Source organism: Peromyscus leucopus, chromosome 8b (genome assembly GCF_004664715.2).
Source record: "Peromyscus leucopus breed LL Stock chromosome 8b, UCI_PerLeu_2.1, whole genome shotgun sequence".
NCBI lineage: Eukaryota > Metazoa > Chordata > Mammalia > Rodentia > Cricetidae > Peromyscus > Peromyscus leucopus.
In genome coordinates this window covers 24,642,309-24,670,145 of record NC_051086.1, presented here as the reverse complement: position 1 = coordinate 24,670,145, position 27,837 = coordinate 24,642,309, and the positions used below count along the sequence as shown (strand labels likewise).

The 27,837-nt window shown below is 43.6% G+C and overlaps 1 protein-coding gene across 2 annotated transcripts in view; it reads left to right on the top strand.

Annotated features, from left to right (window-relative positions):
- The window catches only part of Grin2a (glutamate ionotropic receptor NMDA type subunit 2A), a 437,010-nt gene that overhangs the window by 354,525 nt on the left and 54,648 nt on the right, over positions 1-27,837 (top strand). For both annotated transcript variants that reach the window (XM_028872877.2, XM_028872878.2), the window contains one exon: positions 7,542-7,702. In XM_028872877.2, coding sequence (XP_028728710.1) covers positions 7,542-7,702 — 161 coding nt within the window. The remainder of the gene's footprint in view (positions 1-7,541; positions 7,703-27,837) is intronic.

Genomic DNA, 27,837 nt, shown 5'->3' with positions numbered 1-27,837 from the left:
TTCAGAAACCTCAAGGAGGATGAAGAGAGGTAAAGTGGGTTCATTCTCCTATTGAAATTTTAGCCCAGGAACAAATCCCGACTTGCTAAACTCAGCAGTGCTGAGCCTGCAGCGCAGCAGAGATTTTCTGTCTCGTGTGTGAGGATAATTTGTCTCTTTATAAAACCTCCCTGTCGCATCTTGTTGACATAAGTCTGCATCTACCCTTTCAGCATTCATCAACAAACTGCTGAGTAGAAAATCAGTCTGTGGAAAGCCTCTGCAGCTTATCCATACACTCTTGGAGAAAGGGGGACACGGTGTCCTAGAAACGGAGAAACAGCGAGAGGGTCAAAGATGGAGTCACCTTCACAAACATGACTTCGGAATGCCCAGCCTGCCTCAGAGGGCTAGAAAACTCCCACACCACGGGGGTAGCTGCCCTTCCATTCCTACCTTCTCCCACATATTCCCCCCCTCTTGCTCACCAAGCTCTCTTTCCCATTCCCATACACCCCAGGCTCATTCCCAGCTGGGCGGCCTTGGCCTTCCTGGTCCTTTGTGTGGACTGCTTCACCTTGATTTTCTCCTGGCTGCTCTTCCTTGAATTTCAGGTTGGAGAGAAAATATCAAGCCCTCAGAGAGATCTTTCCTGGCTACTGGAGTGAGCTTGGCAGACTGAGCCAGAGCTCTGGAGAAACCTGAGTTTTGAGTAGGAAGAAATAAACAGTGCACAAGTAAACAGCAGAGGAAAGGGAATTGCCAGGCGGGGAAGGAACTTAAGGGGTTACATTGATAAGACTAAAGCTGTCTCAGAAAGAAGGGCTCAGAGTTGGTCAGTCAGTTTGTCTGTCTTTGTTTCTTTGATTTTTCAGTAGTGGGGTTGAGTCTAGAGTCACTGCATACTCCCTGAGTGCTCGGCTATTGCGCTACATCTCCAGCACTCTTTGCTTTCTGCTTTGAGACAGGGTCTCACTACATTGCCCAGGTTGGCTGTGAACTCATTCTGGTCTAGGCAAGTTTTGAACTTGTAATCCTTCTGCTTCAGTTTCTTGAGTAGTTGGAATGAGATGTCTGTGCCTCCAGGCTCTGGTAGAAAAGTCCTTTTTATAGCAATTCTAGCACTTAGGGGGTGTTTGGTATGAGTATCGGTCGAATGCATAAATGCATGTATGCTATGTTAGACATGCATACCCCTCACTTGAGTCCACTGGAACCTCTCCAGATCTGTATCCTCAGCACTTTACCTGCTCTCTGCATGCTTTGCTGATAAAGGCTCATAGCAAAGGTCTTCGGCGCTGCAATGGCAGAATTAAGGTCACCTGTAACCAATATGAGCAGTGCAAAGTCCAGGTGCTCCCCCACTCTTTAGAGGGACAAATGGAGGCATGTGGACTCTTCAGACTAGCCATAGAATCACACAGAGATACAGACTTTGCCTCTGTCAGACCAGACAGACCCTTGGCCAGCTTCCTGCCCCCTTTAACTCTTTACCCTTCTCCCTGTTTGCTTTTCACTGGAGTCTGTCATTCTTAAGTGATTGTCATCTGAAGTTTTGGCTCATGGTTTAGATGTGAGAGCCCCATCTGAAGCAAGGGGCATCCACAGGCCACCGAGGTATTGCATCTAGAGGCAGGAAAGTTAGATTTCCATTTTCTTTCCTCCAGGACTAGCCACATCATATGACCTCACTGCCTGCTGGTTCTTCTCTGTGAATCTAGGATTCACCCTTTTGGAGAAGGTCAAAAGATGCTGGAACTGTGCATGTGCCTTTGTCCTAATTAGCTTTCTGTTGTCATGGCAAAACACTGACCAAAAACAACATAGCCATTACCAAAGGAAAGCCAGGACAGGAGCTGAAGGCAGGAACCTGGAGGCAAGAACTGAAGCAGAGGCCGTGGAGGTGCGTTGCTTAGTGGTTGCTTCTAGGTTCATGTAACCTTATAAACGGGACCACCTGTGCAGGGTAAGCTGGACCCCCCTTCATTGATTAGCAATTAATAAAAGGCTCCTCAAACATTCCCACAGACAAATCTGATGGAAGAAATTCCTCAACTGAGATTCACTCTTCCTAGGCTTGTCTAGGTTTATGTCAAATTAATGAAAATTATGACAACTTTATGCCCCTTGACGTCTTCTACAGGCTGGGCAAAGGTGGCACACCCCTTCAATCCCAGCACGCAGGAGGTAGAGCCAGGCAGATCTCTGTGAGTTTGAGGCCAGCCTGATCTACAGAGCGAGAGCCAGGACAGGCACCAAAATTACATGGAGAACAAAACGGAAAAAAAAAAACAAAAAAACCCAACAAACCCAAAGTACTATTCAATGATAGGGTCAAAGATGCAATTCCTAGAGGAAGTGATTGGGAGAGCCAGTGCAGAACTCTGCCATGAATGGGAAGCTTTTCCACGAAATCGGTTGACAAACTATTTTGCTGTCTGTCGTGCTTTTGTGGGTACATGTAGAGGTCAGAGGTCAATGCCAATTGTCTTCCCCAGTCATTTTCCACATATGCTTTTGAAACAAGACCTTTTACTAAACCAGGAGCTCACTTTTTAGGATAGACTGGCTGATCAGAAAGCCCCTAGGGTCCCCCTGTTTCTATCCCCCTTTCCCTCCCCAGTCCTAGGGTTATATGTGTATGCTGCCATGCTCAACTTTTTTATGGAAATCCAAATTCAGGTCCTCAAGTTTATGCAGCAGACACTTTACCCACCCAGCCATTTCCCTAAGCCCTTGTTGCTATTTTTCAAAGTCAAAGAGAAAGAAATCCGTTGGATTGTAGTTTGGAGTCTAAAAAATATGACCACTTGCAAAAAGACTGACTTAAAGCACCAATCGCATGGCTGACCTTCCCTGGTTTGGAAGAACCCAGTAGCAGATGCCGTATCCCGGTGGGACCCAGCTCTGCTCCCATGCTCAGAGCACCAAACGCAAACTGATAGCACCTTTAATTAAATGTTTGATGTAATTCGATAAACAGAAAAGTTCTGAGTAAATAATCTAAATGCTCCTAGAAGATTAAAGGCAGCTACATTAGGGAAGTTTGCAAAATGTAAATCTGTTAATACAGTACACAGAGAGAGGAAGAATACTTTGTTGGGGTCAAACTCGACCTTGACCTCTGATGGGCGTAAGGCTTCCCATATCTCAGTATCCTCAGGCCTTAATTTATGGACAAGAGAATATGCTAATTCTGTTCTGGAAAGTGGATCTGAGGATTAGGCATAAGCTCCTTACCACGTGTGGGCTACTGCTTCTGTGGTATTTCCTCCTTCCCACTTCCTCTTTGCACTGCCTCCTCCTTCCTGTCCTTCCTCCTCCTACTTCTTTACTTCATTACTGTCTTGTTCAAACTATCATTGCACTTCTGGAGCCTGGGAAGTTATTGTATGGAGTTGGACTCCTGCAACTAACCCTGCAGGGTTTTAGGGGCTTCCCAGGTAGGGGAGCTGTGTGTTCCTTCTCAGAGTCATGGAGCCTTGTTGAGCAGGGGTCATGTCAGTCTCGGCAGGGAATCTTTACTTTGGTGAAGGCCAAGTCTGTTTGGTCTCCCATCACGAAACATGTGGTATGTGCTACAGAGATAGCTCAGCTGTTAAAGGGCTTGTCTTGAAGTGCAGTAGGACCTGAATTCAATCCTCCGAACCTGCGTCAAAAAGGGCAGGTGTGGTGGCACAAGCTTGTCTTCCCAGTGCTGGGGAGCAGGCATCTGGCTGGTCCTTGGTTCTCACTGGCCTGCTTGAAGAGTTCCAGGCTAGTGGAGATTCTGTCTCAAAAGAGGTGGATGGGCCCTAAAGAACCACACTGGACGTTACCCTCTGACCTCAGCATGCACTACACTCACATGTGTGTGCACCTGTACACACATGATTCACCCTCTGAAGACTATGCCAGGACCAGAGGCCCTGCCTACTAGGTATTTCCAGTTTATAGATATGTGAGACATTTCTTCCCCAAGTCTATAGCTTTAGCTTCATAAGGATACAGGGTGAAGAAATGCACTGGTTAATTGCTGAATTTATTTTGAAATTTTATCTTAGCTCTGTGTCTATCTCCTCCATCATAAATGCATGCCATGACTTATTCACTTAAATGACCTTCAGACCTGTCCTCACACTGAATATAGATGAGAGGAAATTAGGAACCTGTTCTCTGTTCTCCACACTGGAAGGAGACTGGCTAAAGCTATGCTCAGTGATGACAGTTACCAAGAACAACACCCATGTGATCACTATGGCACATGCAATATGATCTGCATGAAGCAATTGAATTGCATGCCATTTCAAGCATGGTATAGCTGATTTCCAAAGCTATGTATCATGTATAGATAAGAGAAGCAGGCTCAGTGAGCTTCATGGACTGCTCCAAACAACCCAGTTCCGAAGTTGGGGGGGGGGCTTTCCTGATCTGGACCTGTGGTGCCGTTCCTCGGTGCACCCACTACACAGGGGCCACTCCTGCCTTCATTGAAGCTGCACCGGCTCCATTCTGCTTGCGTGGGACCCTGGCTGGGAGGCTGGGAGGAGGTCTCTCACCAGAAATCATTCCAGTAGGAAACATGGGATGTCTACAGGGTAGATCTGGTTGAGAAAGATGAGCCACTCATGACCCTAACTTTTCAGACTGAGGGTCAGGACTCTTCAGTGAGCTGCAGAACTGATGTAAGGGTTTGGAACCCTCAAACAAGGACCTTCTCTGTGGATGGATGGTAGTGATGGTCGTACAAAGGGAGCATGTTTAATGCCAGTGAAAGGCACACTTGAATGTCTTAAATCACATGTTCTGTACATTTTATTTCAATTTTAAAATATATGAATATACTTTACAATCCAGAAAAAAGGCCACAACATTGTGACTTCAGTGTGTCACGTGTAGAAAGAACGAGCTCCTCTACGTTGTGTGCTTGTGTGTACAGGCAGCAGCGAAAGGTCTACAGTGAATCATTGTTTGAAAATTTGACAATCTTTGATCTAGTAAGGGAGGTTTCTGGGTGTTGGGCCTGGCTGTGGGGGGCTGTTACTGAAGTCTGAGGACATGGGACCATCACAGAGACTTCAGATTTGTCTGTCTCTGTGCAAACCAGAGGCAGAGGGGAAAGTGCATCTTAATGCTGCATCCCTGCAACACTTGCAGAGCGAAGAGGAAGGCTTTTAGTCAAACAGACCCTCTCCTCGTGTCCCTGGAGATGGGGAATGGCTGTTACAACAACTAGATTTATGAGCAGTGCTGTGAGTCCTGTTCCCCCAGAGCCTGCAGCTTGCTCTGCAAGTTGAGCTTGCGCTTTCTCTTCTGGTGATGAGCAAGGTTGCTGTGCACAGAGCCTTATGCTGCGCGCGCATGCGCGCGCGACACACACACACACATGCACATACACACGCACACCTATATACACACATGTGCATGTATGCACACATATACATTCAACATACACATGTATGCATGTACATACATAAATGCATGTGAATGAACACCTACACACATACCTGTGCACACATACACATGTATACATACACACATACATACATATATCTCCTTGTACATGCATGCACCCACAAACATACACACATGTAATACGTACATGCATGACATATCATGTGTACACATACACTTTCTCACAATGCAAGGTGCACCCAGGCAAGAGGCTCTAGCTTAGACACAGCATGGCCCCTTTTCCCAGATCCAGTTACAGCTGCCAATTCTGCAGCAGTATGACTCATTTAAAGAAAATGATTTTCAACTGGAACTTTTAGTTGACAGTGAAAAGAAGTGTGAGTTCTGGAGGCAGGACTAGCGCCTCTTGAGTAAACTTGGACACTTTCTCTGGCAGTTCTTAGTTTTGTGGAAAGCATGTGGGTCTGCCATTTGGAGAGATGCCCTGGGCTGTGACCCTCACACTGGCACAGGTTTGCTGGGCACTCTTACCCTTCAGCATCTCCAGGTCCTTGTCTACGTTTCATTTATTTTTGAGACAATGTCTTAATGTGTGACCCAGGTTGGCTTTGAACTTGTAACCTTCCTGCCTCAGCCTGAGTGCTCTAATACAGTGTGTACACCATGCCCAGCACTTACACAAGTCATATAGTCCAAGCCTCAGTTTCTTCATATACAAAATGGAGGCATAAGATTGGACTCATATCTGAGGGGCTGTGAGGGTACATGATCAGTGTTTTTAGAAGTTTGGGGCACACTGCTTTCCTCATGTAAGTCCTGGGGAAATGTCAGTTATTACAAAGTAAACTGGCAACATGGGTCGTTATGACCATAACCTTCTAGTTTCATAGCTCACGGTCTGTATAAAATGCAGCTTGGGCTATTGTTTTTGCCCACAGTGAACAAAAAACACCAAAGCATTAGTTTCCAGTGCTTTCTCCATTGTAGCAATTTGCCAAATGTTATGCTATTCAGTCTTCACAGTGACCCTATGAGAGAATTGCTGGTGTGGTCCCTACTGCATGGGCCCTGCCTCTGCTGCCTCTAGGATCAATTGTATTTCTAGGATTTCAGGCCACATCAGTTGATTTCTAATTGGGTTGAATATCCTGAAACATGATCTAAGTACATTATATATGTACATAAAAGCTCTAACAAAACCTATAGTTGCATATAATTAATGTTATATTAATAAAATGTTTTAAATCTGTGAACGTGGGGCTGGAGTGACAGCTCAGTCAGCCAAGTGCCTTGCAGGTGTGAGGACTCAGGTTCATCTCCCAGAACTCCATCCAGACTAGACTATTTGGAGAGTTCCAGATTCAGTGAAAGCCTCTGTCTCAAAACACAGGATAGATTTCTCTTGAGGAATATCTAAAGTTGGCTTCTACCCTGCACATACAGGAACACACATGAGCATCCCCACACACACACATGAACACACGCACACTCACACAAGCTGTGGCAGGTAGTACCAGCCAGTCAGTCAAGAAATAATCGTGGAGCATAGGAAACTTCCATGCAAACCTGAGGATCCCAGGAAGCAGAGTCAGTGGAGGCTTCGGCCCATAGGCTTTCCGTGGGTCTGTAATGAGCCAGTCACGGCAGCTGGCAACTGTTAGGATTCCACAGATACTGTCTGTGTAAATGACTGAGAGAATGGAGGATGAACGAGTGATAGCATACAGCCATTTTCTGGAGACGAGAGCAACATATGACTGGCAGGAATCACAGAAAGAAAAATCTTCATCACAAAACAGGTAAGTGAATTTGGATAAAGCAGACCCTTAACTCCTTCAGCATATCTTGGTGCCAATTGTGTGCCTAGCATGATGCTGGTCTTCTTAATGGAACAGGAGAGCTAACCTCAGCAGAAATTCATTGAGCAACAGACCAAGGTTCATGTTTGGTTCTGGGGAATAGTACAGAAAACGCAAGCTAGATGCTGTCTTCACCTTCCTGGGGATTGCAGCCCCACAGGAGATGGGATTAAGCACAAAGAAAGCTGAAAGGATCTTCTTACTACTCTGTACTTCTACATGCTCAACCTCTGTCATTGCATGAATGCTCACTCTCTGGTTTCTTCTTGCTCTTCCTTTCACCTTCCCCTCCCCCAACTCCCCCTCCAGTTTCAGAGACCTCATGATTATTCCCCGCCTTTCCGATTTGGGACAGTACCCAATGGGAGCACAGAGAGGAATATCCGTAACAACTACCCCTATATGCATCAGTACATGACCAAATTCAACCAGAGGGGAGTGGAGGACGCCTTGGTCAGCTTGAAAACAGGGTAAGGACAATGCTTTCTTCTTCTCTGCAGGCATCAATGCTTAAAGGTGACAGCAGTAGACTCTGCATGTCACAGTGCTTATCTGTGAGACTGTCTATTTTCTGGAGAGCTACTGCAGGCTAGATGGCCGCCAGTAGAGGAGTGTTTGTGTTAATCTGATGAGCATCATGGGCTTCCTGTTAAGACGAGGCAACCCACAAAGTGTGAAAACTTGAAAAGCCCAGGGGTTCTGTAAGCTGATAAAAGAAGTTTGTCCAACTCCATGGGATATTTTAGCCAAGTAGAAAGACCTAAAAAGGTTGAGAGCTTAAAGAAGTAAAACTAGATTTCTATTAGATTATTTGGGGAGGGTAGGATACTGGTAACAGCTTGACAGTATAATATTGATGAAGGTGGCTGGCGATGAGGCTCAGAGCAAATTCTGGAATGCAGAAGTCCTAAATTTCATTTTAGACACACTGAACAAAATGGTGAAGGAGAAAGGAAAGAAATAAGAACTCAAATCCTTTCTAAAGACACAGCCAGTGTTCTGGTCTACTCATCGACATGGTGGAATAGAGCTGTATCAGTCAGGGGTCTCTAGAGGAACATAACTGATGGAAGGAATATGTATGTGTTTGTGTGTATGCGTAATGTATGTATGTATATATACACATATGTAGGTATGTATATTTATATATATAAAGGGGATTTATTAGAATGGCTTACAGGCTGTTGTTCAACTAGTCCAACAATGTCCGTCTACCAATGGAATGTCCAAGAATACAAGTAGTTGTTCAGTTCATGAGGTTGGATTTCTCAGCTGATCTTCAGTATATGACTGCCAGCAAGAACAAGCAAGCAAAGAGAGCAAAGCAAAGAGAGCAAGCCTCCATCCATGCATCATATATATATCTATCTATATCTATATATCTATATATCTATATCTATATCTATATATATATATATATATATATATATATATATATATATATATCTCCAGGCTGACAGCACAAAGTGTGGCCCAGATTAAAGATGCATTTTTCCACCTCAAAAGATCTGGATTCAAAGCGGGTCCTCCCACTTAAAATGACTTAATTGAGAAATAAAAACCTCAAAGGTATATCCAGCCATTTAGGTTTTAGTTATTTCCAAATGTAGTCAAGTTGACAACTGAGAATAGCCATCACAAATCCACACCTTGTCAACCTGATACACAATCATATCTCCTTATATTATTCTTTCATTTACAAATGATAATAACTGTGTCATAATTACACCTAACATAACTATCACTTATACAACTGTAAACACATTATAAATTTTAGAATAGGTGGCAATGTCCCTCAAGGGACATTCTTTTAGTATCTCAAACTCAAATATAATAATCCCTGATAATCTCTTAATTGATGTTATATTACATGAAAAATTAATTGAGGAAAGAAAACAAATATCTGTAAAAACTCATTCTTAACAAAATATGACAGAAATATTCATGTCAATCATAATCGTCATTTCTGCAACTGGTCACTTTATAACGCCTTCCTCTACTACCCATTCTGCATTTCCTCCACCCTCCACAAGCACCTCAGCAGGCCTTGACTCTTTTCCTGGAGGAGTGACCCACACCTTCATTCCTCATGGGTCTGTGCCCCCTGTCATCCTGCCTGGATTAGGCTGTTGTAGTTTCCTGTTGACTTTATCACAGGTCGTGGTAGCACCAAGAGGTGCCCTAAAGGATCTCCTGAGCGCCATACATAATCCTTCTTACCTCCACCGTGGAGAGGCAATCCAATTTCCCCATGGTAACCTAGACCAATCACCCTTCATAATACTTATTCCTTTTTAGCCATTGGTTTAAGGGCATTAGAAGTCCAAAGTGGCCAGGGGGAAATCTGAGCTTTCAGTTCAATGGAATGTTTGTTCTGTCTGCTGGCAGGAGTGCTCCCTGCTCTGAAACCAAAACTTCTAGGCCAACAGAACTTAAGGTTTCAGAAACAGGAAGCAGTTTTACCAGTGGGTCACTAGGAGTGATAGTGAATAGAACTATATGCTTTCCCACCCCGTGCTTCCTGGACCCATGGATCCTGGCTATGGGAGAAACTGGACCATATATTGGATGCTGATTCAAGACATATACTGCCTTTTGGAAAACATTGCTCCAGCCCTCCAGGCTGCTGCTACCTAATTGGCTCTTTCACTCTGTATTCAAAGGGCCATTTAATCTTTCTATCAGGTCAGATGCTTCAGGATATAGGGAATATGGTAGGGCCAGTGCATTCTATGATCATGGACCCACTGTCACACTTCTCTGGCTGTATTGTGAGCTCCTTGGTCAGAAGCAACACTGTGGAATTCTATGGTGGTGGATAAGGCATTCTATAAGTCCAAATATATTCTGATAAGGTAAATCCATAACCAAAATAAGTTTCTACTCCAGTAAGGACAAAGCGTTGTCCTTTCCATAGAGGAAGTGGTCTAATATAGTCAACCTGCCACCAGATTGCTGGCTGGTCACCCAGGGGGATGGTGCTATACCTGAGGCTCAGTATTGGTCTTTGTTGTTGGCAGATCTAGCACTCAGCAGCAGCTGTAGTCAGGGCAGTCTTGGTGAGAGAAGTCTGTATTGAGGAGCTCATGTATAACCCCATCTCTGCCACCATGGCCACTTTGTTTGTGGGCCCAATGGGCAATGACAGGCATGGCTGGGAAAAGAGGGTGCCTGTTGACAGAACGGGTCATCCTATCCACTTGATTACTGAACTCTTCCTCTGCTGGTCACTTTTTGATGAACATTTACATGAGACACAGTTATCTCCACATCCTTTGCCCATTGCAGAGATCTATCCACATTCTTCTTCCCCAGATGTCTTTCTCACCAATTTTACAATCATTCTCTTTCTAAGTCCCTGACCAATCCATTGGCAAAAGCCCATGTATCAGTGAATGCTGTTGGTTGTTTTTTTCTCTTTTGGGGGGCCTGCCACCCAAGCTTCCAAATAAATTACACATGGAGGCTTATTCTTACTTATAAATGCCCAGCCTTAGTTTGGCTTGTTGCTTGCCAGCTTTACTTAACTTATCCTGTCTGCCTTTTGCCTCTGGGCTTCTCCTGTTCTCTGACTTCTGTAAATCCTACTCTCACTCTGTGGCTTGCTTGTAGCTGGGTGGCTGGCCCCTGGAGTCCTCCTCCTTCCCTGGCTCCTTTCTTTTTCTTCACTCCTCCATCTCTTTTCCTCTCCTCCCAGATTTCTCCCTCTATTTATTCTCTCTACCTGGCAGCCCCACCTGTCCTTTCTCCTGCCTTGCTATTGGCCATTCAGCTCTTTATTAGACCATCAGGTGTTTTAGACAGGCAAAGTAACACAGCTTCACAGAGTTAAACAAATGAAACATAAACAAAAGTAACACAGCTTAAAACAATATTCCCCAACAAGTGAACAATCACACATCTGCCATTTCTCCTTCCAAACAAACTGTTTGACCATGTGTACAACCTGAAGTTCTGCCTGCTGTGAAGATTTCCCTTTACCGGAGTCTTTCGGGGTTGTCCCAGAAAGGGATTGCATAATGCTGCATTTCTGGGTGCCTTCATAACGTGCAGAACCATCAGTAAACCAGGCCCTAGTCTTCTTTTTTTCAGTTAACCGATCACAGGGAACACCTTATGAGGATACAGGTGCATGCTTGGCAGAAAACGGCATTGCCACGGAAGTAGAAACGACAGGCATTTAGGCAACTTCTTCATGTCGCTTGCTCGTGCCTTCAGGACCTGCTTGGGCCCAATCTCGTATATACCACTTCCATTTGATAACAGATTGCTGCTGTGCATGTCCTATTTTATAACTTGGTGAGTCAGATAACACCCTTCTCATGTAGGCAGCTTGGGTCACATGGTAACTTGATGGCCCATGGTCAAACATTCAGTTTCCTTTAAGGCCCAATGCCAGGCCAAGAGCTGTCTTTCAAAGGGAGAATAGTTGTCTGCAGATGATGGTAGAGCCTCGCTCTGAAATCCCAAAGGTCTCTCTGTGATTCACCTATAGGGGCTGCCAAAGGCTTGCAAACAGTATCCCTATCTGTCACTGACACCCCGAGTACCATCATGTCTGCTGGATCTTATGGTCCATGCCATAGAGCAGCCTGCACAGCAGCCTGGACCTGTTAAAGAGTCTCCTCCTGTTCCAGGTTCCACTCCAAACATAACAGCCCTCACTCCATAGGTCAGCGAACCAATGTCAGAATTCCGCCAACTTCTAAGTATATCTATCACAATTATACATTTTGGGCCTGGGGAAATAACCACAGGGTGATTTGGAGAACCTACTGACTTACTGTGAGTTGGACTTCTGCCCAAACTCCATTAGTCGTCTGAACTCCATGAGCCCCTACTTTAATTGGAGGGCCACAGTTTCTTGGGGTCCCTCAGAATCAGCACCAGTTCAGAACCCATGTCTAACAGACCCCAGGAAGTCTGATTGTTTCCTTTCCCCCAGTGTACAGGTACCCTTGTAAAAGGCCAAGGACCTTCTAGGGAAGAACTGGAGAAAGGCTAACAGTAAAATTTTAGGCATTTTGTCAAGTTCCTTCCTTGGGAGAACCTGGCTACCCCTTCATTCAAGAGGTTCTGGGTTTGCAAACTGGCTCAAGTCTTGAAATTGATTCATGAACTGAGATTCCCTTTTGCCATAATCCAATACAGCCTTTCTTTCATTTGTTTGAGAATTTTTCCACTTCTGCAGATCAAACAAAAATTTGGCAGTCTTATCTATTTCTTGCTTAGAAACAGCAGGATTGATCACCCCCGTGGTTCTCAACCTGTGGGTCCCAACCCCTTTGGGGGTCAAATGACCCTTTCACAGAGGTCACCTAAGACTATGTACTGCGGCGCGCTCCTCGGCCAGCGAGGAAGAACGACCACCATGCGAGGATCCTTCTCAGAACACACTTTATTGGAGCGCCTCTTGATTAAGGGAGAGCGGGAGGTGAGGGGCCCCGAGGACTAAACTGCAGCTGCTTATATAGGGAATCAGGCAAACGTGCCGTACTGTGATTGGGTCCTGCCAGAATGCTAGCACGGGGAGCCACGGGATAGGCTGAGGACATAAGACCAATTACCATACTCGTGCATCATAGCCAAATATGGAGTTGTTTACAGCTAGGCTACCAGGAAGCCAGCGCCATCTTTGAATAGCGGCTCCCTACAATGTACATGTCAGATATTTGCATTATGATTCATAATAGTAACAAAATTACAATTATGAAGTAGCAACAAAAATAAATTTGTGGTTGGGGTCACCACAACATTAGGAACTGTATTAAGGGGTCACAGCATTAGGAAGGTTGAGAACCACTGGATTAGCTAGTACCAAAGGTCCATACAAGTCATGCCACCATACAATCACTTTGTCTGTGCTGACCATTACAGGTCAGGCCATTATGAACATTGTTTTGCCTATGATGACGTTATGATAACCAGGGTCACCTTGCCTTTGGTGACTCAGTGCTGTCACCTGGCCCCTGTACCTCAGGACCCAACTAAACCCATTGCATTTAATGCATCCACCTGAGCAGCAGCGTCTCCAGCCTTAAGGTCTGGCACAAGGAAAAGGGCGGCAAACAGCTCTTCAGATATGCTGTTGCCCCCTCTCCGTTTTCATCTTATAGAATTAGGGAAGGGCTGGGCCTTCCCCTTGCGGAGGGTTAGGATTTACACAGCATATCCACTCTAGCATTACAATTTCCCGGAGTCTTAAAAAATCCCTTCATCAACACTAAGTCAAGGACTAGCAGGCATCTCCAACTCTTTTTCAGTAGGCCATCTTTTGACAAATGCTCCAACAAACCATTTGAACAAACTGTTGATACCTTTTTTAACTGTTCAAACTTCCATATTAAACTCAGAATCTCCACTCAGTGGACCCATGCCAATAAACTCAACCTGATCCAGTTTTATGTTCCTTCCACCATTATCCCACACCCTTGAAATCCATTCCCACACATATTCCCCAGACTTCTGCTTGAATGAATGAGCAAACTCATTAAGATCTTGAATAGTGTAGTGCACCTCCCCATGGACTGCACTTTCTACCTCCCCTAGGAGCCTGCTTTTGCCTTCAGTCTGGGTATAGGTCTGGAGGAAACTATTGGTGGTTCTGAGGGACATCGGTCTTATCTTGCCTGGCATTTCCCTCAGAGAAAGTCACTTCTGCTTTAGCAGACAATGAAGGCTTGATTTCATCAGTCAACGGTAGAAAGGGCAATATTTCAAGAGGTGGGATTGTTAGTTCATCTTCTGCTGAGGGTGGAGAGACTGCCTCCTCAGGTGAGATAAGCCCTTGAGAATCTGAGGGTTCAAAGTGCTTAGCTTCCATAGGGTCCTTCCTCACATCCCCATCCCGAGTTGCAGGGTCCCAATTAATGCCCTAATTTTAACTGCCAACACCCTACAGAGCTGGGACTTGAACTTTTGCTGTAATTCAGCCAACCTTATAATGAGGGCTTTGGTTTGATTTTCCCCAACTTGAGCTGTGTGGCTGCTGAAGAGAAGATTCTCTTCCAGGGCACACTAGGAACTTTTAGACCGTTTATCACTGGAGCATGTCAATTTTCTCACCAAGTTTGTTGTTGTTCTTCACTGTATTGAGATGCTAGGAGTTGGTTAATTTTATCCCCAAGTTCATTCCTATTCTTTGTCAATTTATCCAGAGATGCTAAGAGCAACCAACAAGCAGCATCATTTTCCTTATTTTTTCACAATCTGTCAAAGGTTTTTCATTTTCTGCAGAGTCACCAAATCATTTGCCTCTTACAGCCAGTGAATAAGGGTAATCAAAGGCATTTGTCTCCTTAAGTTTTAAAATGGTTCATACATGGGCTTTCAGAACTCTTTGAGCTTCTAGGAGAGGCTTCAGTAACTGGAGATGTTGGCAAATTGGAAAGCCTATGCTAGATACTTAGAAAATTCATCCTTATACCTCTGTTACTCTAGAATTACTTCTGGTATCAACATCGTATTCTCAGGGTTTCCTAGAGAAACAGAACTGATAGAATGGCTATGTATATGATATATATCATATACTATATATAATGTAATGACTATATATGTATATATCTGTATATGTAGTATAAAGGGAATTTATTAGAATGGCTTATAGTCTGTGGTCCAGCTAGTTCAGCAATGTCTATTTACCAATGGAAAGTCCAAGAATCCAGTAGTTTCTCAGTTCACGAGACTGAATGTCTCATCTTGTCTTCAGTATATACTAGAACCCCAAGGCAATAGGCTCTAATGCCAGTGAATAGACTTGCCAGAGAAGGCAAGCAGGCAGAGAGCAAGCTTCCTTCTTCATATCTTTATTTTGGCTGCCAGCAGAAGGTGTGGCCCAGATTAAATGTGGATCTTCCCAGCTCAAAGGAGCTAGATTAAAAGTGGGTCTTCCTACTTTAAATTATTTCATTAAGGAAAGAGCCCTCAGCCAGGGCGGTGGTGACACACATTTAATCTCAGCACTCATTCAGAGGTAGACAGATCTCTGTGAGTTCAAGGGTCTACAGAGTAAGTTCCAGGACAGGCTCCAAAGCTACACAGAGAAACCCTGAAACCCTGTCTTGGAAAAAAAAGAGAGGGGGGAGGGAGGGATAAGAGGGAGGAAGGAAGAGAGAGAGAGAGAGAGAGAGAGAGAGAGAGAGAGAGAGAGAGAGAGAGAGAGGAGAGAATCCCTCACAGGTGTGCCCAGTCACATCATCCAGATGTAGTCAAGTTGACAACCAAGAATAGCCATCACAACCCCATATGACAAAGGCTAAATGACAATGTACAGCCTGGGAGTGGAGACAGGTGGATTCCCTGGGCTTCCGGCCAGCCAATCATGACAAAGCAGCAGGCTCTAGGTTCAATAAGAGACCTCTTTTCAATGAATCATGTAGAGAGCAACAGAAGATTCCTCTGGAGTTCACACATGCATCCATAGGCAAGGGCATCTGCACACACAAGTGCACACACACGTGCACACACAGACACACAGAAAAGGTAGTGCGGTCTGGGGAGGCAGGTCAGCGGGTCAGAGTATTTACCACACAAACATGAATGCCTGTATTTGATCCACAAGATCCTATGTGTAAAAAAAAACAGGTGTGGTGGTATTTACCTGAAATCCCAGTGCAGGAGTGAGTGGTGATGTGGAGACAGGAGGATCTCTGGCTAGCCAGACTCATCCAGTCAGTGGGCTCCAGGCCAGTGAGAGACCCACTCTCAACAAATAAGCTGGAGAACACTTGAGGAAGAATCTGACACTGACCTATGGCTGCCACATGTATGTGACACACATGAACGCACCCCTCTCCAACCCCCCATACATAAGAGAAGTAAAAACACCACCGTCAGAGACAGTCACTGCCTCTCCCCACTATTGGCTCTGTGGTTATTTTATGTTTATGACCTTTATTTAAGCATCTTGAGCCTCATACTTAAAGTGGGAATAATCATAGGACCTAATTCACTAGAATTATGTGGCAAATAAGATGGACGGAAGTGTTAGAAAGGGCAGTTTGGGTAGCACCTGGCATAAGATGGTATTTATTGTTATTGTTGTCATTTGTTGCAAAGGTTAAACTCCATTTGTGGATCTTCAGAAAGTCAGGGATGTGTGAAATACAATTTAGAAGGATTCCATTAAAATGATTTCATTTTAAATGAAGGAGTTGTATAATGAGAGAAGTTTTGATTATCTAGAAAATTAGCTTTGATGGGGATTTCAGTCGTCTAGGGTTTCTGAACCTGACATGTGACTACAGCAGCAATCTCCCCACACCTCAGTAGCTGCTTCCTCTTCTTCTTACCTTTTGGGGCACTAAGAACTCCTCTACACTGTCAGTCTAAACCCAGATCAATGCACAGTTCTTCAGGAATTTCGTCTGAGGGCATTTCTCCCCACCAGCCCTGTGTTTGGACTTTGATTGGTATGTTAGCACAGACAGGAAGAATATTTCTTCAGAGGTTAATCCATGACTCACCTAAAACTCACACATGGCTTGTTCCAGCTTGAAATGATTTTTTTAAGTTTTTAAATGCACAATAGAAACACAGAACTCTGATATTAAATAAATTGATGGCTCTCTACTCACTCATGCTGTTGGTTAGTGGTACCCAGCAGTGGTCATCCTTAGTAGTGTCTTCCACCAAGCCTGTCACCTCCAGGCTGAAGGTTCATTCCCTACTCTAACAATCTATAAATAACATCATCTCGTTTGTTCCATTATTCTGTCTGTCTTCTTTACCACAGCACTCTCATTGTGAGACTGTTGCATTGAATCCTAGGTCTCGTTTCTCATTGCTGTATAGATTTTCATGGTTGGTACACTTCACAAGTTTATCCCTCTCAGTCTTGGTGAATGTGTGAGGACTGCCCTGTTTGGAGTATTTGGATACTTGTCTAAAGAGACCCTCGTATGTACCTTCTTTTGCACATGCTTCTCCCTGTATACCTTTAATAATGGAATTGCTGGGGCATGGAATGTGTATACATTCAACTTTAGCAGATACCATAAAATGTTTTTCTTTTTTATGACTTTCAAGCTTAGGCATGGTGTGGGTCTATGGGTTCTTTCCCCAAATAACTACATCATTGCTTCAGACAGACCATGACCACAGTGTGGATGACGTGGTTGAGGGCTGTCTGTCTCCTTGTTATTCATTTGTCACCCAGAGCTCAAAATGGGTTATTTTCTTTCATTTTTAAAAAGTATGCGATACAAAAAAGGGATTGCAGAAGCAGAAATCAGCCAAGGCTATAAATTGTACAAATTGTTTCCTGAAAACCATGTACTAATTATGACATCCATCTTGGAAAGCGTGGGCAGATGGTGGTTTGCTGCGTAAACTCGCCACGTAAGGGCTGCTTTGGGCTGGTTCTTCAAAGTAGAAGCCAGAGCTAAAGGGATAGGAGTTATTCTTCAGGTGACAGCTGTATGGTAGGCTGAAAGGGACGAGACCACATTAGGGCTGCATCCTGGAGATTTGGGCTCAGTGGGGTTAATGCTGGCAGAAAACAACATGTGTTCTTAAAAGTCGCCATGGTTAATTATGTGAATAAGGTTTGAATAAACAAGACATCTGCATTGTCCAAAAATTAAGCATAACCACCACCACAACAACAAAAACATAGTACCCGGGCCTGATTTTGCAGGCCTATCATCACAGCTATGCAAGAATCTGTAGCAGGAAGAACATAAATTCAGGTCTGCCATCTTACAAAATGAGTTCAAGACCACCCTTGGCAACTTAGTGATACCCTGTCTCCAAACGAAACATAAAAAGAGGGCTGGGATATAGTTCAATGGTAGAGCATAAAGGAGCTAGGTTTAATCCCCAGTATCAACCCAAACAAAGAAAATACATGAAAAAAAAAGTGAATACCTAGATTCTCCTTCCATGCTGCTCTTCATTTGCCTTATACCCTCCCCCCAGTACCCCAGTACATTTGCTCCATTACCACCCCTGGCAGATCCAGATTGCTCTGTGTCCTGCATAGGCTTTTATTTGTAAATGAACCATGCTGGATTTATCCAATGTCCAATTGACAGAAACTTAAGTTGTTTCCAACATTTTGCTTTTGCAAGCGATAGTGCAGTGGAGACTACCCCCCCCACGTTTCATGAAATATAACATATTGAAATAGTTGGTCAAAGACTGCATATACTTGTAACTTCAGCAGATGTTGACAAATTTCCTTTCAAAGGAAATGTGTATCTACCCCATAAAAGAGAATCTGTTTCTCCAAAGTTGTTACCAATACAGTTCCCAGTTGATCTTCTAAACAGTTCCCACTAAGGAAAGTGCACCAACATATGTTTTAATTTGGACATTTTCATTATCTATGAGTTTGAACATCTTTTTCTATATAACTAAGAATCATCAGTAATTCCTTTTTTTAAAAGAAAGTTTTTTTAACCAGTTTATTTTTTGATCCTGTTGAAGATATTTCTCCCATGCATATTTTAATTTTTGTAGTCAAATATATTAATCATTACTATGGCTTTTGAATTTTGAGTTATAATTCAAAAATCTTTATTTACCCTAATGTTACAGAATAATTCTCTCCCATTTTAGTTTACTTTATTATTTACTTATGTATTTATTTATTTCATTTTATTTGTTGAGATAAGATCTTACTATGTTGCCCAAGCAAGCCTTATGGACACACTTTCCCAGGTGCTAAAATTGCAGGTATGGGTTCCCATGCTGACTTGCATTTTTATCGAGGCAGGGTCTCATGTATCCTAGGCTGATCTGCAGCTCTCTGTGTACCCGAAGACAACCTTAAACTTCTGATCTTGCTTCCACCGCACAAGTGCTGAGTGATCAGGCACACACCACCACCCTGGTTTATCGGTGATCAAACCTAGAACCTCACGCGTGTTAGGTGAACACACTACCAGCAGAGCCCCATCTCCAGCCCCTGGCTTGCACTTTCAATTATTTAGGATTTTTCTTGGGTCATTTTATGAGAGCTGACTCCAAACCCTCAGATAATGCGCTGCTGTCCCAGAACTGTCCAGAAACCCCACGTGCATCTTCTGTGTCTATATCCACAACCTCCCACTTCTGTCTTTTAAACATGAGCTCTGCCACAGTTAGATGCCCCTTTCCTTCCTTTCACGTCTTGGTTCTTAAATTTTGTTATTATTAAATATATTAGTTTCTGATGATGATGATGATGATGATGATGATGATGATGATGATGAGTCAGTGCCCTGCCTTACCATGTACAACATCTCAGGAAAGCTTCATCTCTCTGGAAGATAGGTACCCAATCTATCCTCGAATTGCTGAGATTTATGGCATCTCCTTTGTACTGCCCTCGGGACCCTATAGTCCAACAGACACTACTTAGAACACCCTGAGTGTGGAGTTCAACTATCGGCTCCTGTCCCTGCCTATATGGGTCTCAGTAGCATCTCCAGAATAGGAAACAAGCCCCATAAGCATGGCCAGGAAGTGCTGGCTGTTGTTTTCTGAGACGGTTTTGCATACCTAGTAGCTTCAGCTTAGGTTCTGTGCCCTGTTTGAGTTCTGGCTCTTCATCCAGCCACGGCTTTGAACAAGCCATGCCGTCTCGTAGTCTCACTTTCTCCATTTCAAAAGCAAAGGTGCTGGCTACTTTGATCTCTGAAATAGCCCTGAGATTCTTTTATCTGCATCAACTATATATGTAGTTGGAATTCAGACAGATCACATAAAAATCATAAAAGATTAAGGAAAAGAACTCTAATTCTAGTGTTTCCAAGTCTTGTTGATGAGCCAAAACAACATGAATCACATGTTAATTTGTTAAAATGCAGATTCCTGGGGGTCTTGTGTGGCTTTCTGTGTATCCATGGAGAATCTTCATTTTGATGAGCATCCTCTACCAGGTGCTAGTGGTTCTGAGGGATGAGAGGATTTAAGAACAGCTACTTTAAAGGAGTCTCATAAACATTGGATTGAGACAGGTTTATAAACAGTAGACAAACCAAATGCTTTTCTTTAGAACAAATCAAGGCTAGAAGAAAAGCAGAGAGGGAGAAAGTCTTTAAAAGTATGTTTCTCTGTATATTTGGATTTGCAATAAACGAAACTCAAGATGTTATCAAGTAAAGTCACAGGAAAAAATAGATTTGATGTGTAAATGCTGAGATCAGAATGATCTCAGAGATGGGCTATGGAAGAAGAGCTGTTAGTAAGCCCAGGTTTATAGACCAAGCTTCTTTAAATAAAGCTGTCATCGTATGACCAGTTACCTACAGAAACAATCTGGGAACTCAATAATTGTTTGGACTAGAATTTAAGAGCTCGCACTCTCATGGAAGTAGGGTGTGGACAAGCTGCCCACATCCTGGAAGACAGAACAGAGTACAGTTGAAACAGGAAAGGATGACATACTTCCTCCAGTAAATCCTGGCATTCTGTAGTTTCACTGTTTCCCAATAGCCTGTTCAAATCCTTAATGAGGGCTGAGTGCTGATGATCTAGTCCTGTGTGGAAACCTGCTCATAGACACGCCCATATGAACCTAGGTACATCTCAGTCCAGTTATGTTGATGAGCAGAACTAGCTATCAGAGTAGCCTAAATTGAAGTCAGTGGGGATAATGACAGAAAGAGCCCCAGCAAGCCAGATGAAGCAGAGTCCCCATGGGAAGGGTCTGAACAAGTCCTTCAGGAGATTTATGCTAATCAGGTTTTGAGAACATCTGCTCTAGAAGAGAGGACAGAAGCTGAGTGGGGCAGAGACATCTAGACTTACAAATGCTGTGCCATTCACCCAGGGTTGGCAAGGGGTAAACTAAAAAGCTTCTATACCAGATTTAAGTGAAACAGGGTCCCTAGGACTCCAGAGAGCTACTAGTTTAAGACACAGTAGGATAATTGGTGTTTTTTATTTTAGTTGATTTTTCATGTGCAGTTATTTGTACATTAATATAAAAGTCTAACCTCTCTCTCTCCTTCCCTTCTTTTATTTACGATTTTTATTAGCATATATTATCCCTGCAAAGTCATGAGTTTCTTTATGTCATTTCCATCCATGGAAATGCAGAACACTGCAGTCATACACATTTCCTGAGAAGCTCACCTCTTCAGCCCTCATACCCCGCTCTCCAGTTTCCTACTGGACTTCTTCCCAACCCAACACCATAGGCAAACAGACCGATCTCATTGTCCTCCTTTAGACGCAGTAAAGTGAAGAATTATTTTAAAGAGAGAATTATCTTTTCTTTTGATTTTTTAATGTGACAAAGTTAACATAAAATTACCACCTTAGTTGTTTTCAGTGTAGAAGTTCAGGGATGTCAAATGTATTCAAGACGTGGTACAAGTATCGTGACCACTGTTCTAGTTTTGTTCTGTTGCTGTGATCAAACACTCGGACCAAAAGCAACTTAGGGGAATAAAGGGTTTATTTGGCTCATACTTCCAGGTCATAGTACATCACTGAAGAAAGTCGTGACAGGAATTTGAAGCGGAAGTCATAGATAAATGCTGCTTACTGGTTTCCTGGCTGGCTTATGCTCAGCTGACTTTCTTACACAGTCAGGATCACCCTCCCAGGGAATGTTGCTGCCCATTGTAGGCTAGGTCCTGATACATAAATTAACAATCAAGATAGGCCCCACTGACAAGCTCTTAGGCCAGGTCCCCTGATTGAAACGCTCTTCTCAAGTGATTCTGTGTTGTGTCAAGTTGACAGCTAAAGCTCACTTAGGAAACCATCCCTTCCCCAAACTCTTCACTTTCTAAGCTTCAAACTCAGTGTCCTGAAAACACAAATTCTGTTCTCCCTCCTCTGTCTCTGGTAACCACCATCCTAGTTCTTATTTTTATGATTTTGACCACTGCAAGCCTCTTGTTTAAATAGAATTGAACAGTGTGTGTGTGTGTGTGTGTCTGTGTGTCTGTGTGTGCATGTGTATGTGTGTGTGCGTGTGTACTTATTTATTTCACTGAGCACAATGTCCTCAAGGTCAATTTATATTATAGTATATATTTACTTTTATTTCCTTCTTAAAGGCTGAATAATATTCAATTGTTTTTATACACATGCTTTCCTGTATTCATCTATTGATAGACACATGTCACTGCCCTTGCCTTTCAGCTGGTTTGGATAATGCAGAGTGAGCATAGGTACGCAAATGTCTCTTTGAGTCCCCAGAATGGGTTATTTTGATACATCTACAGAAGTAGAATTACTGTGTCATAAGATGAGTATTTATATGTTTAGGAATGTGTGTGTGTGTGTGTGTGTGTGTGTGTGTGTGTGTGTGTAACAACAATTGAAGAAAAAACTGTTAATTTGAAAGTGATGAGGATGTAAATGGTAGGATTTAGAGGGAGGAAAAAGAAGGGGAAATGGTATAATTATATTATAATCTCAAAAATATTTTAAAATTACTTAAAATATACAATTTCATTTTTAAATGTTTGAGGATCCATTGTTCTTTTCTCACTCGTCTGTAAGATTTTCTGGTATTTTATACATGAGTCCCAGTTTCCCTGCTTTCTTTCCAATGCCTGTTTGTTCCTCGTTAGTAGCCGTGACTGTTTATAAGGATTAGTGATGTTGAGCTGAGTGTTCATTGGCCATTTGTATACCTTCTCTGAGAAGTGATTTGCCCACTTTTTCTGTGTTTTAGTTATTGAGTTTTAGGGGTTCTCTTTATCTTTTGCATATTCATATATTAATCTCTTATCACACACATGATTTGAAAATATGTTCTTCTATTTTGTGGGCTGAATTTTACATTTCAGTTATGTTGACAATATCTTTTTTGTTGTTGTTGTTGTTGTTTTTTCGAGACAGGGTTTCTCTGTGTAGTTTTGGTGCCTGTCCTGGATCTCACTCTGTAACCCAGGCTGGACCTGAACTCACAGAGATCCGCCTGGCTCTGCCTCCTGAGTGCTGAGATTAAAGGCGTGCGCCACCACCCGTCGGCAATATCTTTGATACACATTTTTTAAGCATTAAGGAAGTTCATCTTTTTGCATGAACATTTATCTACAAAGCTCAGGTTGATCCTCCCTGCAGGTGTGAGATTATATGTGCAGATGTGTGTACAGGTGCATAGGTGTGCAAGTATACATTGTGTACACTTCCGTGTGGAGGCTGAGAGCATCCTCAGGCATCACCCCCCCCCCCAGGTACCATACTTCTTGTTTTTAATAGCTGGTCTCTCACCCCTGCTCAGCTGATCCAGCTAATTGGGCTGGCCTGTGAGCCCCAGAGATTCTCCTGTCCATGCTTCCTCAGAACTGAGGCTACAAGGACACACTATCACACTGAATGCTGGGCATTGAACTCAGGTCCTTTGCTTGTTCCGCACATACTGAGTCATTCCCCTAAGTCTCAGGTTTTTCTTCATGATATGCCTGTAAAAAAACTGAACTGTGATCCCACATCTTCGCAAGGGCAGAAACATCTTCACTGCAAAACAGTGATCTTTAGTCTTTCACACCAGTTCTCAAAGCCCAAGGCTTTCAGGGTTGCATAATTTTTATCAGGAACTGGGTTTGTGATTCAGGTATCCATGATCCTCAGGCTTTTAGAAGTTAATCTCTTAAATATCGAGAGATGGAGTTATCCCCAGGAAGACAGGATGAGGAAGAGGAGGAGACATTTAGGAGGAAGTGCAGGGTGTTGGAGATGTGGGGGACTGTGACTTTAGGTCTGGATACATTAAGCTGGCAGTATCTTTGACCAACACCATTACCTTTATGCCACCTGCATCCTACTGATGTTACAGTTTATGAGCTGCAGCCCTGAGTGACTGGCATACCCCCACTCAACTCTCGGTGCTCTGAGCTAGGTACCACTTTATTCTCCTCAGAAGATGAAGAACATGAAGATCACAGAGATGAACAGATGGTACAATGAGCTGTTTAGCAGAATCACTGTATTGTAGAATTATTAAGCACAGGACTCAGACTCACCTCCCACTTGCAATCCTGGCTAGAGAGTTGGATAGATAGGATTAGAGTTCAAGGCAGGATTGGTAAGTGGAGTTGTATGGTCCTGTATAATGTATATGCCTTATGTAACTCATTATGTGATGACCTCAGAGCTGATAAAAAACACAGCATCCTTATTTCTACTCTCTAAAGAAACTGGTCCAACAATACAGGAAAGACAGAGAGAAAGGTAGATGTGGGGTGTCAGGATGGTTGCTATGCCAAGCAAGTTCTTTCAAGGATACCATCTGAGTGGGGCTTATTTGCTATATTTTATCAGTCAGACAGAATCAGGCACGCGTGGATCATTTTCAGCTGTTGAGTTCGAAAGCAGGCGTAGACATCAGCGCTCAGCGAGATGTTCTAAATGGGATCGCGTCATCTCCAGAGAAAAGCAGATCGACAATGACCTGGTTTCTGAGATCCACCCCCACACTGCAAATACAGCTCAAAAATAATTGGTACCACATCATACGGTTAGGGTTGTTTTTCCTTAATAAAAACTCAAGAAATCAGAGATATCTTTCTTCTTTTTGTCCTTGGAATGACTTCTTGTTATACCCCATAAAAAACAATATTAAGAGATTTTCAAGGCCCTTCATGAAAACTGTTAAAAATAGGAAAACTGGAGGTGGGGGAGACACTGAAAGAAGTACATTCACAGTTCTGTAAACTCAGAGATGGAGACAGAGAGACAGGAAGAAGACGAAAGCAGACTAAATGAAAATACAGAAAAATGTTGACAGAGGGCTGAGGAGACAGTTCAGTCAGTGCTTGCCCTGCAAGTGTGAGGAACTAAGCTCATCCCCAGAACTCACATAAAAAGCTGGGCATAGTGGCATGCACTGGGAGGTGGAGACCGGCGGACCCCTGAGGCTCACTGACTAGTCAGCCTTGATTGTCTACCTGATGAGCCCCAGGCCAAAGGAGCTAGGTGGAATTCCCGAGGCTGTCCTCTGGCTCCATGTGTACCTGTTTACGCGCACGCGCGTGCCCCCCCCCCCCCCCCACAAGTGAAATGGTTACTTTTGAAAAGTTTGCTAACAACCGTCTTGCAGGGCAGTCTGCTGAGAATGTCATTTTGTGTCATCTCAGATTCTGTACCAGTAACAGCCTTGGTTTTGTTTCATTTTCCATTTAAGTCAAACTTTTTTCTATGGACAACATGTATCTTGCAACTAATAATGGTTGGCTTTGTGCTTGGGCTATGACTTGAAAATTCACAGCTCAATCTGTGATTGTCCTTCAGCAGTTGTGAGAGTGTGTAGTGTAAATGGTCCCTAGCTTCCCTGAAGCCTCGATACTGTTCCACTCCGAATGGGCTTGACTCAAATTGCTTTATCCACCCATCTGAAGCTCTTTTTATTGCATTTTGGATTGTTTGGGAACTAAGTGAGGTATTTCTTACCGTCGGGTAGCATTTATTGGGCATTGACCTGTGGGAAGGTCCTGTTTGGGTGGCTTGGTCAGCATAATCTTATTTAAACCTTTTGTCAACACTGTGGCCATGGCTGCCATCATTGCCACCTTCTATTCTGGAACAGAAGACACAGGCACAGAATGATGGAACAGGGTTTCTAGGGTACATAAGTATCGCTCCAGAGCCAATGCTTTGAGTCACAACTTAAATACAGTAACGCGGTGATCATCTCTGCGACAACACACAGCCAGGGTGCCTCTAATTGCCCACTGTTATATAAAACCAGTGCAAAGTTTGTACAAGTTCTCATTTCAACATGTCTGTTCCTTCTTTGAAATTTTTATTGCTATTTTCAAGAATATTTCTGCTTCCATTGTGATGGAAAAGACAAAGACTCCAGGGAGGAAACTGTATTCCTTAAGAGTAGAGCCATACACAGTGTGGTTTCTCTTGAGAAACTCAAAGAAGTCAGAACTCCCTAGAAGATTCGATATTCTTATTTTTAAGCATATGTGTGCATGTGTGCAGCCTTGTACACATGTGTGTACACATGGGTGTAGAGGCCAGAGTTCAACCTTGGGTTTTCTTCCTCAAAACCCTGGCCACCATGTTTTTTGAGACAGGGTCTCTCACTGGCTTAGAACTCACCACGTTCTGTCTGTCTGTCTCTGACTCCTCAACACTGTGATGATAAGGATGTTGGCTTCTGAGGATGGACTCCGGTCCTCTTGTTGGCAAGTCATGTACTTTACTGACTGAGCCGCTGTCCCAGCCCAGATTCTGTATTCTTTGGGTGTGTCTCCCACCCAAAGTAGGAACTTCAAATCTGTAACTGCTTCTTTGCCCTTCCATTCTGCTGGTTATGCAACCTCTCCATTTTGCAGAAGGGACTAAGGCTTGGGAATAAGCAGCAACCTGCACAAGGACCTACTTGAGGTAGAGCCAGCATTCAGAGTCTGACCCACAATGGGCTGTCCCTCTTTTCGACTTGAGAAGGGAACTCTGAAACAGGCCAGACTTGCTTATTATAAGGTGTAGGAGCAGGAGCAGAGAATCTGTGTGCTCTTGACCATCTGTGTCTTAGTAACAGGCTCCTTTCTCCCAACAGCTAAAATTACAAACAGGCTTCCACTCATCAGGTACTAATGATCACAGCATCTAAGTGTCAACCTTAGATGGTCTTATCAATGTCTTGTCTAATAAGCCTTTGGAGAAGTGAGCCTTCCACTAGTCGGGCTGGCTCAGGCTGTAAAATCATCTAGTACACATTTTAAGACTTCATCCACATCTCAAAGGGAGCCTTGTCCCAACTGCAAAGGCAGACAAGTCCCACCTGTAGAGAACTGCAGGTAGGTGCTGGGCACTGTGACACACCTGTGATCAAAACCGTGGCTTGTCATCTCGGCACCTGAGAGGCAGATGCAGGAGGATCACAAATTTGCAGACGTTCTTGACTACATATTGAGGATCTATCTCAAAACAACAAGAGACAAGAAATGTAGGTGGAGAGTGACACTGTCCCCTCCTGCAGTGATGGCTGAGGGCACCCACAAGCACCTGCCACAGAATGCTGGCTTTCCCAACTAGAAATGCATTCTCTCAGTTCTAGAGGCCAGAAGTTCAAAGTCAAGATGATGATGGGGACATGTTCCTTCCAGGGTCTCTGGTGGAGAATACTTCCTCACTTCCAGCTTCTGCTTCTGGGGGCTCCTGGTTCCCTTGGCTTGTAGCTGCCTCTCTCTCTCCTATGACTTCATGTCCACATGGGCTTCTTTCCCTGTGTATCTTTTCTTATAAAGCTGAGGCCATTGGACATATATACCCTAGGTAATGTTATGTCAAGATCCTCAGTTAATGACATCTTCAAAGACCCTGTTTAGCACCTGCTGACACTGTTCATCATATGAAAGTCACCAACCACAGTGGGACTCTTGCAGCACCTCCTCCCTGCAGATTTCCAGTGTCAGCACTTGCAGAGAAGAATATCCTTAGATGCCTGGGTACATGCACTGCTCAGGTCCCGTCTGCAGATGCACTGTAGGAAATGGGGTTGTATCCCACAGGAAGGCACAATGCACATGTGTCTAGTGTTAAACCTTGTGAGGGAACCCCACCCTTGGGTGGCCATTGTGCTGGCTGGTTTCTTGTGCCTCCCACCTGTAGTTGCTTAGGTAGCTCTCAATTCACGTTGGAGTATAACACACACACACTTTGTTATCAGTGGATTCTTCATAGCTACCTTTTGTTGAGTTTG